At 40.7% G+C, this 15,354-nt stretch overlaps 1 protein-coding gene across 1 annotated transcript in view; it reads right to left on the bottom strand.

Moving 5' to 3' along the window:
* sntb2 (syntrophin, beta 2) overlaps positions 1-15,354 on the bottom strand; it is a 327,074-nt gene that overhangs the window by 22,672 nt on the left and 289,048 nt on the right. Inside the window, exon 5 of the mRNA XM_028809888.2 lies at positions 1,508-1,704. Within this exon, the coding sequence (XP_028665721.1) occupies positions 1,508-1,704 (197 nt within the window). The remainder of the gene's footprint in view (positions 1-1,507; positions 1,705-15,354) is intronic.

Raw genomic sequence — 15,354 nt, 5'->3', positions numbered from 1 at the left:
TTGCATCTGTTACAATATAATAGTTTAAAGTTTCAATGATTCATGTGAACTAAGTAGAAATGATAATCTGCAAAGCCTATTTTTGGTTGCATTTGCAACCATTTTAATTGCAGTCTGGAGCCCTCGGGCGACCATGGGCTGGGCCACTTGGAGGAGGCTTCTGGGTCGCATGTGGCCTACGGGCCGCCATTTTAATAGGCCTGGGCTAGGGCATGTTCCAAGCAGCCATCCTGGCCACAAGCATACAAGCTGAGGGGCAGAGTAGGGTGGTGGTTAAAACCTGAAGTCAATTCAGCAAAAGAGATCACGGAGATGGTCGCTTGTAACCTCCTAATACATGGCCTCTCCAAACACCTTGCTTGACCAGGCCGGAGGCAGGAATACAAGTCACTCAATCAGGTGTTGTGTTTGTTCTGCTTGTTCTAGAACATTTCATTTGATAGTCGATTTTGTAACCTCATCCTGTAACACTTGATTCAAAAAAATGCTCACAGCTGTGTTTAGTTTACTCCCAGATGGGCTTAAAGTGGAGAAGGACAAACAAACTATAATTGCCTTTACCTCACTACTAGCATGTAGACTTATCTTGCTCAACTGGATGATTCCCAATCCCCCACCCTTTATTTCAGTGGGTAATTGATGTCCTATATGATTTGAAATTGGAAAAAAATGAAATTCTGTTCAAAACTTTTTTTTTTTTTATAAATATGGCAGGATCTAATCAGTAACATTTTAGAATAATGTTCTATATCAGGGAAAAGGATAGTCTTCCTTCCTTACTGCTTCAAAGATTGGCATTGTTGACTGGCTCATCTTTCTTTCTCTTTCTTTTACATTATATTAATTTGGAAAAAAAATCATGTTTTCTTTATAAGGATTGATACATTTTTTTTTTCTAAATCTGGTAAGAAACGGTTGATGTAATTTAAAAGCAGGGCCTGTACAGAAGCCTTTTTATTTTATTCACGGTTTCATTTTATGTGAAGTACCACTTTAGCTGGGGCTCTCTTGTCATATAACTCTCTAAGTTGGTTAAGGGCTGAGTGCTCTGCTTCCCGGATTGTCTCTGGAACATATCATTGTAGTTTCATTTTTATCTTTTTTTTTTGCGGACTGAGTTTTGTTATTATGTTCTGTATTTTAAATAAAAAAGGAAAATGAGCGTATAGGAAAAGATAGCATGACACCAGTTAGAATTTTGTGCTAGAGAAAAGTATGCTTCAGAATGAAACCTTGTAACATGCGGAAATATAGGCTGGCATTTTTAGATTGCAAATAGAATGCATGCTTAAGGCAAATTCATTAACATTCATGAGCTTTGCACATTCATGTGAAAGACTTCTCTGGCAATGTCCATGCAGAATTAAGTCCCTTTGCACAGTGCATAATGTATAGCTTTCCCATAATACGCTGGAATGGATTACCAGATGCCTATCATCAGTAACAAACATTTTACCTGGGTATTCACTCATTTTACACAAGAAAATACTGAAAAATCAGAACACACCTATTGTAACCTCTTTAATGAGTTCTGCAGCGCTGTGGCAACCTTGAACCAGCAACCGGGTCCAGGAGGACAGGTCCCAGTGAGTTTCAACTCTGAAGAAGTGGGACTCGATGCCTTGCCTTGTGCCTGTCCTTGTGCCGAAGGCGAGCTCTGATCCAAATGACGGTGAGCCTCGTGCCGAGCCAGAGTGTACTAACCTGCAGGAGGATGACAGAAAGAAAGGGGAGGAAAGTGAGAAATTAAAAATAAATGAACTTCAAGCTACAGTGCTGATTTTTCACAGTTACAAGATGAGCAAATTCCCTTTTAGGACTGGGCAACCACCTTTTTCATCACAATAATCATTCAGTTCTAGAATACAAAGTTTTGCAAGAAAAAAACATTGATTTGAGAGCTTCAATATACAAACACACTGATTGAAAAGGTATATTAATATACAGCTAATGTCTATTGTAAAGTCAGAATATTACCAAAATCCTTCAGTCTAATACACTTTAATAATATGGTATGAAGGGGGTGAATGACTAAGGGCAAATGCAGCACCATTCTTGTGTGAACTGGGCAGACTGAAGCCCCAAATAAAGCCTCCAAAAGTCAGAGAGATCCATGCTGGTAGAGGAAAGAGCAGCTTTACATGCTAATATGGGGGCTGCAGTGTCTTATATAAACAAGGAAGGGCACCAGAGAAAGGCAACCAGTGTGACAGGAAAGGAGGGTGTTTGCTATTGGACCACAGTGGGAGGCTAAGCCTTTTAACTACAGGGTGCCAAAGCAATGGAATGATCATCCTACTTATGCAAGAGATGCCCCTTCAGTCTTAGCTTTTAAATTCCAGCTGAAGATTCACTGCTTCAATCTATCATACCCTAACTGGAGTTGCTGAATAGCTGTTCTTAAGGCATTGGTTTGTTAATCATTTCTACAAAAATACAAGTATTATCTACAATATAATAAAACGTTAAAGTCTGTGGGCCCAGTCCTTTAGAGCAATCTGATCGGTCATTTTGGCTTTGGTGATGCAAGAAAAGAGGAAGTGCAAGTGTTATAAGTATGAGACATGCTGAGAGCATCTCAATCAAAGATGGCATGTATAAAACTGTACAAGAGGTGAGAAACGTGCCTTGAAAATAATGACAGAGTCCGAGAAGCAAGTTTTACGAGAAAGTGTTCGGGAGACAGAGTGCCAGTGAGGCAACATTCATACACATGCCAATGCAGATGAAGGTGCATGTGGGACAAAAGAGAGATTTTTTTTTAAAATATTTTATCTTTGACAGGTGCTGTGGCTTGTAATAACTATAAGTCTCCTCTATTCAGTTTCGCTTCTCCATATCTTGCTGTGCTATTTGGTGCTACTGCTCCATTTTCAAGCTGTTTTCTTATCCATGGCAAACACACCATAAATACTGAGACAAGGACAGCCAATGATCTTGTGATCATGTCAATAGTAGATGGCCCATGCACACCTATACCATCTATAGGTGTCTCAGGACGGTGGCTGACTTTGTCTTTGTACTATAACCAACTGTAGACGCCCCAAGAGAAATGCTGCCAACAAGAGTTTTTGTTTTCCTCTCCTCCATTGTTATCTGGCCATATATTAGCAATGGAATCAATTGATATACCATCTGGATCCTTTTTGTGTTAATCAGATTGTGTGTTTAAACTAATCTGTATTTTTACATGTGTGCATTCTGCAATTGGTAAAGTCTGCAATTGTATTTTTCCTGTTAAATTTTAACAATGCTCTGAGCCTATACAGTACTCTGTGAAAAGCACCATACAAAAATAGATTTGTTTGACTTACTGATTGATCTATGCCTAAAAAATAATTTTTATATTTCCGACATTTGTCTAGCTACAATATAACAAGATGCCGCAAGGACATCCTTTCTTGGTACAACTGGATAAATTAAGCTGCACTTCTATAGATTTTTTTTTTCTAGGAATGATGAAAAAAGCTGGCACAACACTTATGTGTAATGGGTTTTTTGGCAAATACTTTTATTATGAAACATTTTGCTTTAAATGAGGTTTTCCTGAAAAAGCCTCTCAATGCAGATTTAAAAAGCCATCATGAATTCATTTTGTATAGATACCATAGCTTTTTATTAAATTCCTACTTAAATAATTTATAAATGTGCAGGCAACATAGACTGAACAGTTTGACCAATTTTTATATGAATTCTTTTGTGAAAATGGTCAAATAGACATATTCAGAGGTAGCATTCCTGGCAACATTTCCAACTTCCATTCCTCAAACAATTTATATAAAGCAAAGATGCCTTAAAAAAGTGGAAGAAAAAACATTACAGGTTTTAATCTAAACCATTTCTTTAATTAATCTCCCCTAAAATTCAAAGTAAGCAGTATATTGTGACAGATTGAGGTCGCTGTCGTCCTCTTGAACCCTCTGACTCGACTCCAGACACCAGGTAAAAGTCCAAATATTACTTTTATTTAGAGAATAACGTGCACAAAGCACCCTCCACTCCACAATACTCATAAATCAATAAACACACTAATCAATACTATAATCAATCTTCCATACTCCCAGACACTTTGCCACCCTTCCTCCCAGCTCAGCTCAGTGTACTTGTTTCCCAGAGTCCTTTATATAGTCCATGATCCGGAAGTGTTTCTCCCTTCTGTCCATGTGATCATGAACACTTCCGGGTCGGATAAAAAGCTCCATTCTTCAACCCGGAAGCACGTCGTTTCCTCTTGTCATGTGATCATGACGCACCTCCGGGTTATAGGGCAAGTAAGAGTCCGGCAGCCTCCCCACAGCGACTCCTGGTGGTCCCCATGGTATCCAGCAGGGCTGTGCATATAAACTATAAAGTCCATGAGGCCCTGCTGGAATTCAGGGAACGTCCACGCTGTTGGGAGAGCTCCACCTGGCGGCCTGGGGGTGATGACTGGAATATTTAGCCGGCCACCCACCACAATATATATATATATATATATATATATATATTTTTTTTTATATGATGTATATAAATACATATATTGTAACAAGGTGCTATATAGGTGCCTGACCCGACACAGATGCACACGGAGGCATGTATACAAACCAAGAAACTTTTATTTTCTTCACCTGTGGGGCACGTCTTCCCCGTGATCCCCACAGGCACAACACAGTCCCAAGTACAAATAAACCACCACCAAAGCAAAGCACACTCTTCTTCTTCTTCCACCACTCCTCCCAGGCAACCCTGTCCACCTCGTCCTTCCAACTCTGGCTCCCGGAGTGGTGGCTACTGGCGCCTTTTATAATTCACCTGGAAGTACTCCAGGTGCTTGATTGCTGTGTTCCGGCTGCACTTCCGGGTGTGGTGAAAACACTACCCATAAGGACTCAGGAGTTCCAGCTGCAGCACCCCCCTGGCGGTTCCTGTGGGACCCAACAGGGCTGTACCCAACTCCAATTCCCATGGAGCCCTGCGGGAAACCGAGGCACCGCTACAACCCAGGGGGGCGGCCATCTAGTGTCCAGGGGGAGGTATTACACAGTCCATGGCTGCTGCCCCTGAGCATATAACAAAGGGGAGTCCCGGCTGGGGTCTGCCACAATAAATATATATATATGTATAATAATATATATATATATATATATATATATATATATATATATATATATATATATACAGTCATATGAAAAAGCTTGGGAACCCCTCTGAGCCTGCATAATAATTTACTCTACTTTCAACAAAAAAAATATAACAGTGGTATGTCTTTCACTTCCTAGGAACATCTGAGTACTGGGGTGTTTTCCGAACAAAGATTTTTAGTGAAGCAGTATTTAGTTGTATGAAATTAAATCAAACGTGAAAAACTGGCTGTGCAAAAATTTGGGTCACCTTGTAATTTTGCTGATTTGAATGCATGTAACTGCTCAGTACTGATTACTTGCAACACCAAATTGGTTGGATTAGCTCGCTAAGCCTTGAACTTCATAGACAGGTGTGTCCAATCAAGAGAAAAGGTATTTAAGGCGGTCAATTGCAAGTTGTGCTTCCCTTTGACTCTCCTCTGAAGAGTGACAGCATGGGATCCTCAAAGCAACTCTCAAAAGATCTGAAAACAAAGATTGTTCAGTATCATGGTTTAGGGGAAGGCTACAAACCCAGGTCTGGCAGGCCAAGAAAAAATACAGGAGCTGCATATGCACAGGATTGTGAGAATGGTTACAGACAACTTACAGATCACCGCCAAAGACCTGCAAGAACATCTTTCTGCAGATGGTGTATCTGTACATCGTTCTACAATTCAGCGCAATTTGCACAAAGAACATCTGTATGGCAGGGTGATGAGAAAGAAGCCCTTTCTGCACTCATGCCACAAACAGAGTTGCTTGTTGTATGCAAATGCTCAATTTAGACAAGCCAGATTAATTCTGAAACAAAGTGCTTTGGACTGATGAGACAAAAATTGAGTTATTTGGTCATAACAAAAAGCACTTTGCATGGTGGAAGAAAAACACCGCATTCCAAGAAAAACACCGGCTACCTACTGTCAAATTTGGTGGAGGTTCCATCATGCTGTGGGGCTGTGTGGCTAGTTCAGGGACTGGGGGCCTTGTTAAAGTCGAGGGTCGGATGAATTCAACCCAATATCAACAAAATTCTTCAGGATAATGTTCAATGCATCAGTCACAAAGTTGAAGTTACGCAGGGGGTTGGATATTCCAACAAGACAATGACCCAAAAACACAGTTCAAAATCTACAAAGGCATTCATGCAGAGGGATGAAGTACAATGTTCTGGAATGGCTGTCACAGTCCCCTGACTTGAATATCATCGAAAACTCTATGGGATGATTTGAAGCAGGCTGACCATGCTCGGCAGCCATCAAATTGAACTGAACTGGGGAGATTTTGTATGGAAGAATGGTCAAAAATACCTCCATCCAGAATCCAGACACTCATCAAAGGCTATAGAAGGTGTCTAGAGGCTGTTATATTTGCAAAAGTAGACTCAACTAAGTATTTATGTAATATCTCTGTTGGGGTGCCCAAATTTATGCACCTGTCTAATTTTGTTATGATGCATATTGCATATTTTCTGTTAACCCAATAAACTTAATGTCACTGCTGAAATACTACGGTTTCCATAAGGCAGGTCATATATTAAAAGGAAGTTGCTACTTTGAAAGCTCAGCCAGTAATAAACAAAAATCCAAAGAATTAAGAGGGGGTCCCAAACTTTTTCATATGACTGTATATCGCATTTCCCTGAAAATAAGACAGGGTCTTATATTAATTTTTGCTACAAAAGATGTACTACGGCTTATATACAGGGATATCTTGTATTTATTCATGTACACCAATATACATTTAACCACATACAGTCATGTCATCTTCTTCTGGAATATCATCATAACTATCCACATTCAAACCCTGAATTTCAGCCTGAATTTCTTGCTACTCCAGCCGCTTTTAGGATCCTCCAGGATCGATGTGCGTGCTTTGATGTTTCATGAATGGTTCGATGTTGTGAAGCAAAATGGCAACATACAAATGCATTTGTGGTGCTTTGATATGCAAGCATCGCACATTCCCCAAAGTAATGACACAATATATTTTAAGTCTCACATACCATCTTCTGTGCCCTCTTTTTTTTGTTGCACCTACCCAATACCATCAGAATGTACGGCGACGTATTTGCGGCACAGAGAAAAAAAAAAAAACATAATAAAAATGTCTATTTTGTGATTAAAGTGGAAATTTCGGCTTTAACCTCATACTTTACTTTATCATTAAAGCAGACCATCATAAACGTCATTTTAAAACCGACCCAGTTGTTAAATCGCTACATGATTTAATCACATTAAATTTATAATATTCCAGCTTTCTGCACATTTAGAATTCTTAGATTTATACTTGATATCACTTTCATGATGAAATGCATTAAAAATATGTTACATTTTACAGATGAATCGTTAACAATATTCATTATTTAAACAAAGTTAATAGTTACACATATGGGGGTGGCATGGTGGCAGAGCGGTAGCACTGCTGTCTCACAGGGAGTCACATCCCTTGTGATCCCTGCCTGGAGTTTCTATGTTTTCCTGGTGGGTTTCCCCAGTCTGCTCAGTTTTCCATCCAAAGACATGAAGGTTTGGAGATTTGGTGAAGCTACAATGACGTTAGTGTATGTGTGCGTGCTTGTGTTCACCTTCCAATGAGCCGATGCCCCATCCAGGGATTTTGTTTCTGTCTTGCGCCGATGCTGCTGGAATGGGCACATCCCCGAATTAATGGATGTAATCATTAAACATCCTTTTCAGAGATATTGTGGCAAGATGTCCTCAGAGTTTAATGGATGTTTGGGCACACGCGTCACATTGCGTGAAGTAGAAACCTGGCCTTAGGCGCCTTACTTTTCAGCTGACGATCTTGACTAGGGCTTATTTTTGGGGTAGGGCTTATACTACAGAGCAGCCTGAAAATCATGCTGGGGTTTATTTTCAGAGTAGGGCTTATTTTCAGGGAAACACGGTATATTATATATATATACAGTAATCCCTCGCTATATCGCGCTTCGACTTTCGCGGCTTCACTCTATCGCGGATTTTATATGTAAGCATATTTAAATATACTGTATATCGCGGGTTTTTTGCTGGTTCGTGGATTTCTGCAGACAATGGGTCTTTTAATTTCTGGTACATGCTTCCTCAGTTGGTTTGCCCAGTTGATTTCATACAAGGGACGCTATTGGCAGATGGCTGAGAAGCTACCCAACCAGAGCGCGTATTACCTATTAAATAAAACTCCTCAAATATATTGTGAGCACGGGGGCTCTTCGCACCCATAGAGGATACGGCCGCTCCTCAAAAAACGCTGAAAGATTACCTTCACATTGCTCTCTTCTTTGCTGGGCTTACATATGGCTGCTTTATCAAGCGATATGCTTCCTGCACGGTGCTTCACATACTTAAAAGATCAAACAGCACATATTGATTTTTACTTTTCTCTCTCTCTCTCTATCTCGCTCTGACATTCTGTGCTCCTGACGGAGGGGGTGTGAGCTGGGGGGCTGTTTGCACACCTAGACAATACGGACGCTTGTCTAAAAATGCTGAAAGATTACCTTCACGTTGCTCCCTTCTGTGCAGCTGCTTCGTGAAGCGACATGCTGCACGGTGCTTCGCATACTTAAAAGCTCGAAGGGCACGTATTGATTTTTGATGGTTTGTTTTTATCCGTCTCTCTCTCTCTCTCTGACATTCTCTGCTCCTGACGGAGGGGGTGTGAGCTGCTGCCTTCCTTGCAACTGCTTATTGCGGCGGTGCTTCGCATACTTTAAAGCCAAACAGCCCTATTGCTTTGTTTGCTTTTCTCTCTCTCTCTGACATTCTCTGCTCCTGACGCGCACTCCTTTGAAGAGGAAGATATGTTTGCATTCTTTTAATTGTGAGACAGAACTGTCATCTCTGTCTTGTCATGGAGCACAGTTTAAACTTTTGGAAAAGAGACAAATGTTTGTTTGCAGTGTTTGAATAAAGTTCCTGTCTCTCTACAACCTCCTGTGTTTCTGTGCAAATCTGTGACCCAAGCATGACAATATAAAAATAACCATATAAACATATAGTTTGTACTTCGCGGATTTTCACCTTTTGCGGGGGGTTCTGGAACACAACCCCCGCAATCGAGGAGGGATTACTGTATATATATATATATATATATATATATATATATATATACTGTATATCAGTTAGGTCCATAAATATTTGGACAGAGACAACTTTTTCTAATTTTGGTTTTGTACATTACCACAATGAATTTTAAATGAAACAACTCAGATGCAGTTGAAGTGCAGACTTTCAGCTTTAATTCAGTGGGGTGAACAAAACGATTGCATAAAAATGTGTGGCAACTAAAGCATTTTTTTAACACAATTCCTTCATTTCAGGGGCTCAAAAGTAATTGGACAAATTAAATAACTGGAAATAAAATGTTCACTTCTAGTACTTGGTTGAAAACCCTTTGCTGGCAATGACAGCCTGAAGTTTTGAACTCATGGACATCATCAGATGCTGGGTTTCCTCCTTTTTAATGCTCTGCCAGGCCTTTACTGCAGCAGCTTTCAGTTGCTGTTTGTTTGTGGGCCTTTCTGTCTGAAGTTTAATCTTCAACAAGTGAAATGCAGGCTCAATTGGGTTAAGATCAGGTGACTGACTTGGTCATTCAAGAATTTTCCACTTCTTTGCTTTAATAAACTCCTGGGTTGCTTTGGCTGTACGTTTTGGGTCATAGTCCATCTGTATCATGAAACGCCGCCCAATCAATTTGACTGCATTTAGCTGGATTTGAGCAGACAGTATGTTTCTGAACACCTCAGAATTCATTCTGCTGCTTCTGTCCTGTGTCACATCATCAATAAACACTAGTGTCCCAGTGCCACTGGCAGCCATGCACACCCAAGCCATCACACTGCCTCCAACGTGTTTTACAGATGATGTGGTATGCTTTGGATAATGAGCTGTTCCATGCCTTCTCCATACTTTTTTCTTGCCATCATTCTGGTAGAGGTTGATCTTGGTTTCATTTGTCCAAAGAATGTTTTTCCAGAACTGTGTTGGCTTTTTTAGATGTTCTTTAGCAAAGTCCAATCTAGCCTTTCTATTCTTGAGGCTTATGAGTGGCTTGCACCTTGCAGTGCACCCTCTGTATTTACTTTCATGCAGTCTTCTCTTTATGGTAGACTTGGGTATCGATACGCCTACCCCCCTGGAGAGTGTTGTTCTCTTGGTTGGCTGTTGTGAAGGGGTTTCTCTTCACCATGGAAATGATTCTGCGATCATCCACCACAGCTGTCTTCCATGGACGTCCAGGTCATTTTGCATTGCTGAGTTCACCAGTGCTTGCTTTCTTTCTCAGGATGTACCAAACTGTAGATTTTGCCACTCGTAATGTTGTAGCAATTTCTCGGATGGGTTTTTTCTGTTTTCACAGCATAAGGATGGCTTCTTTCACCTGCATGGAGAGCTCTTTTGACCGCATGTTGTCTGTTCACAGCAAAATCTTCCACATGCAAGCACCACACCTCAAATCAATACAGGACTTTTATCTGCTTAATTGATAATGACATAACGACAGACTTGCCCACACCTGCCCATGAAATAGCCTTGGAGTCAATTGTCCAATTAATTTTGAGCCCCTGAAATGAAGGGATTGTGTTAAAAAAATGCTTTAGTTGCCTCACATTTTTATGCAATCGTTTTGTTCACCCCACTGAATTAAAGCTGAAAGTCTGCACTTCAACTGCATCTGAGTCGTTTCATTTAAAATTCATTGTGGTAATGTACAGAACCAAAAATAGAAAAAAGTTGTCTCTCTCCAAATATTTATGGATCTAACTGTATATATATATATATATATATATATATATATATATATATATATATATATATATATATATATATATATAATATAAAACGTACATAATAAAATTTATAAAATTTACCCTTCCCAGGATTATGGTCATAATATCTAGAACAGGTTTTCACCCTTTGTCTGTCTCTGGATACCCTGGTTTTCTTCCATCTCTTAAAGATATGCATGTCAGGCTAACTAGTCCATTACGGCTGAGTGTAAAACTAGTGGCATTGGTAATTGGTATGTACTGGTAACCCATCTGGAATGTATTCACACCTGCCTTGTGCATGTTGCTATGGTAGTGGTTGGTTCTCCATGTTCTTGTACTGGACTAATCTGGTTAGGAACTGGATTTATGCATATGGAGTGGTTTTAACTGCTTAATTCACTCATGTTTAATTTAGACTTCTACAGTGCATTTCTAATTAGATAGTTTTTAACTATCTCTTTTTTTTAAGATCCAAGTTGTTTCATTCAGTGGCCTCTTTGCCAAACATTCCTAATGTATTGGTCACGTTCGTAAAGTTTGGAATCTTTTGCTAACAGTAAATGAAAGATGGAACGGACTAGAACATTCAAAACAGATTAACACGTTAATGGAAAACATTATTAGACTTGTTTGTGCAAAAAAACCTTGTTTGCCTTTCTGTTTTTTTAAGCGTATGCATGGCCATATAAAGTGACAATGATAGAGGGCTGAATCCTAGCTATTTGATAGACTAGAAAAGTTTAAATGACTAAATCTGTTCATACAGATAATCTTCAAAACAGGGTAAATTACTTTGTTTAATTTGCATTGGTAGCATCCTCTCTAGGGGCTCATTTATGAAACCTGGCATTAATTTGAGTGTGAAAATATGTGCACACCAAAAAACAGGAAAATGCTTAAGAAAAAAAATATAAAAATAAAATCAGATTTAAAATACCTGGCGTACACACATATCTACACAATTTACCATTTATAAATCAGAATCACCTTGTAAATATGTGCATATGAATGCTCCATATATGAAACATCCATGTACAGTATGGTGCATGCTGCTCAGTTTTATTCCCTATACAATGATAATGCTGCAGAGCTTCATTGGCTCACAGCTCAGCATCTAACTTCTGATGTGTTGAGACCCTGCCAGCCGCATTCAAGAGTATCTGGTTGTGCTCCACAACTGAGAGCCCAAGATCATTTGCGGTATTATAGCACCTTTTCTCTGTGCTCTGGGGGGTTTGGGAAAGATGTAAGGCACCATCATCGGATAGGGGAGCCACCATTACCTACCGCATGTAATTACTTGATTGCTGTTACAATTAATAGTACAGACCATATGAAACACTGAGGGTTCAGCCAGTTACTTTACCAATAAGCCAGGCACCACATACAGTACCATCGAGTCTGACAAAGCTACTTGCCTCAAATAAATGAATCACGGGTTGACCTAACCTATTGGAATACATTTACCAGTCACATCCTGGATGAAGTTAGCATTAAAGGAATGCAACTGCCTACAATTAACAACAGCAGCTTCATTCTCTCTATGTGCAATACGATTACCGTATTTTTTCGCACCATAAGATGCACTTTTTTTTCCCCAAAAGAAGGTTGGAAATGTCTGTGCGTCTTATGGAGCGAATATTGCGTGATAGACCATGATGTGTATTACCTGACAAAAGTCAACATCCAGGGTAGAGGGCGACAAAACTCACAAAAACTCACTGATACATTACAGGCATTCCCTCTGTGCTTGGAGGAATTGTTAGACTCATTGACTCAGCATCTAATCCTTGCGTGTGCGTGAGTTGCGAAATGTAAATAAATGTACACAAGGAAAGATGGCATCGACATCTCCCGAGGGAGCGAAGCCGAGTGCAGAAAACAAATGTTTTGTGCATTATCACTGAGTCGGACTCTGATTTTCAGAATCTGATTTTGTTGAGAATGATCAGGAAATCGAACAAGAGAGTGAGGAACTGGCATCAGCTGATCGGGACACCATTCGTGCAGCCGATGCACCTATGGCAAGGTTTGTGTGGGTGGAATACCTAGACATTGATCCGTGGGAGCCAAACTGGGTACGGACTTCACAAGACAGTATGGCTTGCTGTTTGACACGACAGATTACCCAGCCGTTGGACTACTACATGGTGTTCTTTCTGAAGCTGCCTTTCAGCTACTGTCAACGAGACAAACAGGTATGCAGAGCAATTTTTTGAATCGAGGCTGTGCTTGCACTGCATTCTCGTTTTTCAAACTGGAAACCCATAACAAAACACGAGATGAAGGGCTTTGTGGCATTACAAATATAGATGGGACTAGACTGGTGATATAACTTCAGGAGCATTGGTCCAAAAGTGCGTGATGATAGGTACGTGCTCCTGCAAAGTGATTGTGAGCAACTGAGCTTCTTAAATTCTGACACTAGCAATGAGGAGTTATTGGGGTTTCCATAAAACTAGAAGAGTGCTTGAACCTTAAACGTCTCTCCTTATTTGTTAATGACAGTCATGATGTTTCTTAATACCGCTGTTGAATTTACATGGTTGAAATATTATTCTGCTATATTTTATTAAACATATTAGACACCATTTGGTTCAGATATTTTTTTTCTTGTTTTCCTCCTCTAAACCTAGGTGCGTCTAAGGGTCAGGTGCGTCTTATGGAGCAAAAATATGGTACATTAGGAGAACCGGACACTGCTGCAAATTGCCTTTTTATGTTGGTAATAAATGTTATGTTTTACATATGTGCATCCACACCACATGAGACTAGCTGTAGTGCCTCGCTGGGCTGGTTAATGTCTTTTCGCACAGCAGACAAGATGGAGTGAAGGTTGAAGGAGACATTCTCTGAGAAGTGACAACAGGTAGTCAATATAAATGATGAAAACCCAAAAATTACTTCAGTGCAAATACAAAGCATTGACTCTTTTAAATGGGAACTAAAACGCTCTGTACATTATATTCCTCACTTTCGTCACGCCAACACGTATTATAAAACAGCTCAGTGATATGAATTATTATGCGTGCGAGTCGTCACTTAGCTAGTTTATCTGCATTTCCCTCCCTTGATCAAGGGTGTCTTCATTTCCAGTTTCTCTGAAACTAGCCAACCAGCGGCGTAGCATACGTCGCATAATTATGTATGATGGGTGAACACTTCCTGAAAGACACAGTTGTCCAAATGGGGTGGGTTTCAGGATACGACTGTAGGTGAATGAAAAGATGGAACTCTGGAGAGGGCAACATAAATTGTCCGTGACTGACAACTGGAGGACCACTGTCGCACGCTCATTCAGCGATTCACATCTGCGACAAACAAACTGTTTTAGTGAATTTCCCCTTGGATTAATAAAGTATCTATCTATCTACACGCTGCATACAGCGATTCACAATCCGCGACAACATGATTTTTCTTAGATGGTCCTGTCGCGTCCACCCTCGCACTCAAAGCATACACACTGCCTGGTCATGTGCCTGCTCGCAAGAGCAACTCACAGAGAACCTCCCACCAACTGTAAGACCATGGGATACCCCTCGCAACCTGTTTTACACGCTGCATACAGCGATTCACATCGAAGCATACCACACTGCCTGGTCATGTGCCCGGTTGCAAGAGCAACTCACGGAGACCCACCCACCAACTCCTAAGACCATGGGATATCTCTCGCAAACTGTTTTACATGCTGCATACAGCGATTCACATCCGCGACAAACAAACTGTTTTACACGCCGCATACAGTGATTCACATCTGCAACAAACATGTTTCTTCTTAGATGGTCGTGCTGCGTCCACCCTCGTTCTTGAAAGCATACACACTGCCCTGGTCATGTGCCCACGCTGCATACAGCGATTCACATCCGCAACAAACATGCCTCTTCTTAAATGGTCCTGCCGTGCCCACCCTCGTTCTCAAAGCATACACACCACCTGGTCATGTGCCCGCTCGCAAGAGCAACTCCCGGAGACCCGCCCACCAACTCTAAGACCATGGCATGTAAAACAGTTTGCGATGGTGGACGTGGTCGTGCGTCGTAACCGAAAAGAATAATGAAAAGTCAACGTGGCTCAGAGGTGCATGTGGAGTGTAGCAGAGACGAACGCAAATGATGCCCTGTTTTGTGAGTTGCTGCATTCGAGTTGGTGGGCGCAGCTCTGCGAGTTGTCGTCGTATCCAATGGCGCCTTGTTTTGTGAGTTGCTGCGTCCCGAGTTGGTGGGCGTGGCTCTGCAAGTTGTCGTCGTATCCAATGGTCTTAGCGTTGGTGGGCGTGGCTCCGTCCTGCGTGCTCCATGGGTGTCTTGCTCGCTGGCGGCTTAATGAATTATATATATACTGTAGATGTTGTATATGTATGGTTTAGTGTAGCTGTAAATACAGCATATGCAAGCTTTCAAGTCAAGTTTTCTTTTATAAATCTAAATGTTTGTGTGGGAAGTTGTATACACACATTTTGAGCCGCTTTTCATG

Source organism: Erpetoichthys calabaricus, chromosome 9 (assembly GCF_900747795.2).
Source record: "Erpetoichthys calabaricus chromosome 9, fErpCal1.3, whole genome shotgun sequence".
Taxonomy (NCBI): Eukaryota; Metazoa; Chordata; class Cladistia; order Polypteriformes; family Polypteridae; genus Erpetoichthys; species Erpetoichthys calabaricus.
This window is presented reverse-complemented; position numbering and strand designations above follow the sequence as displayed.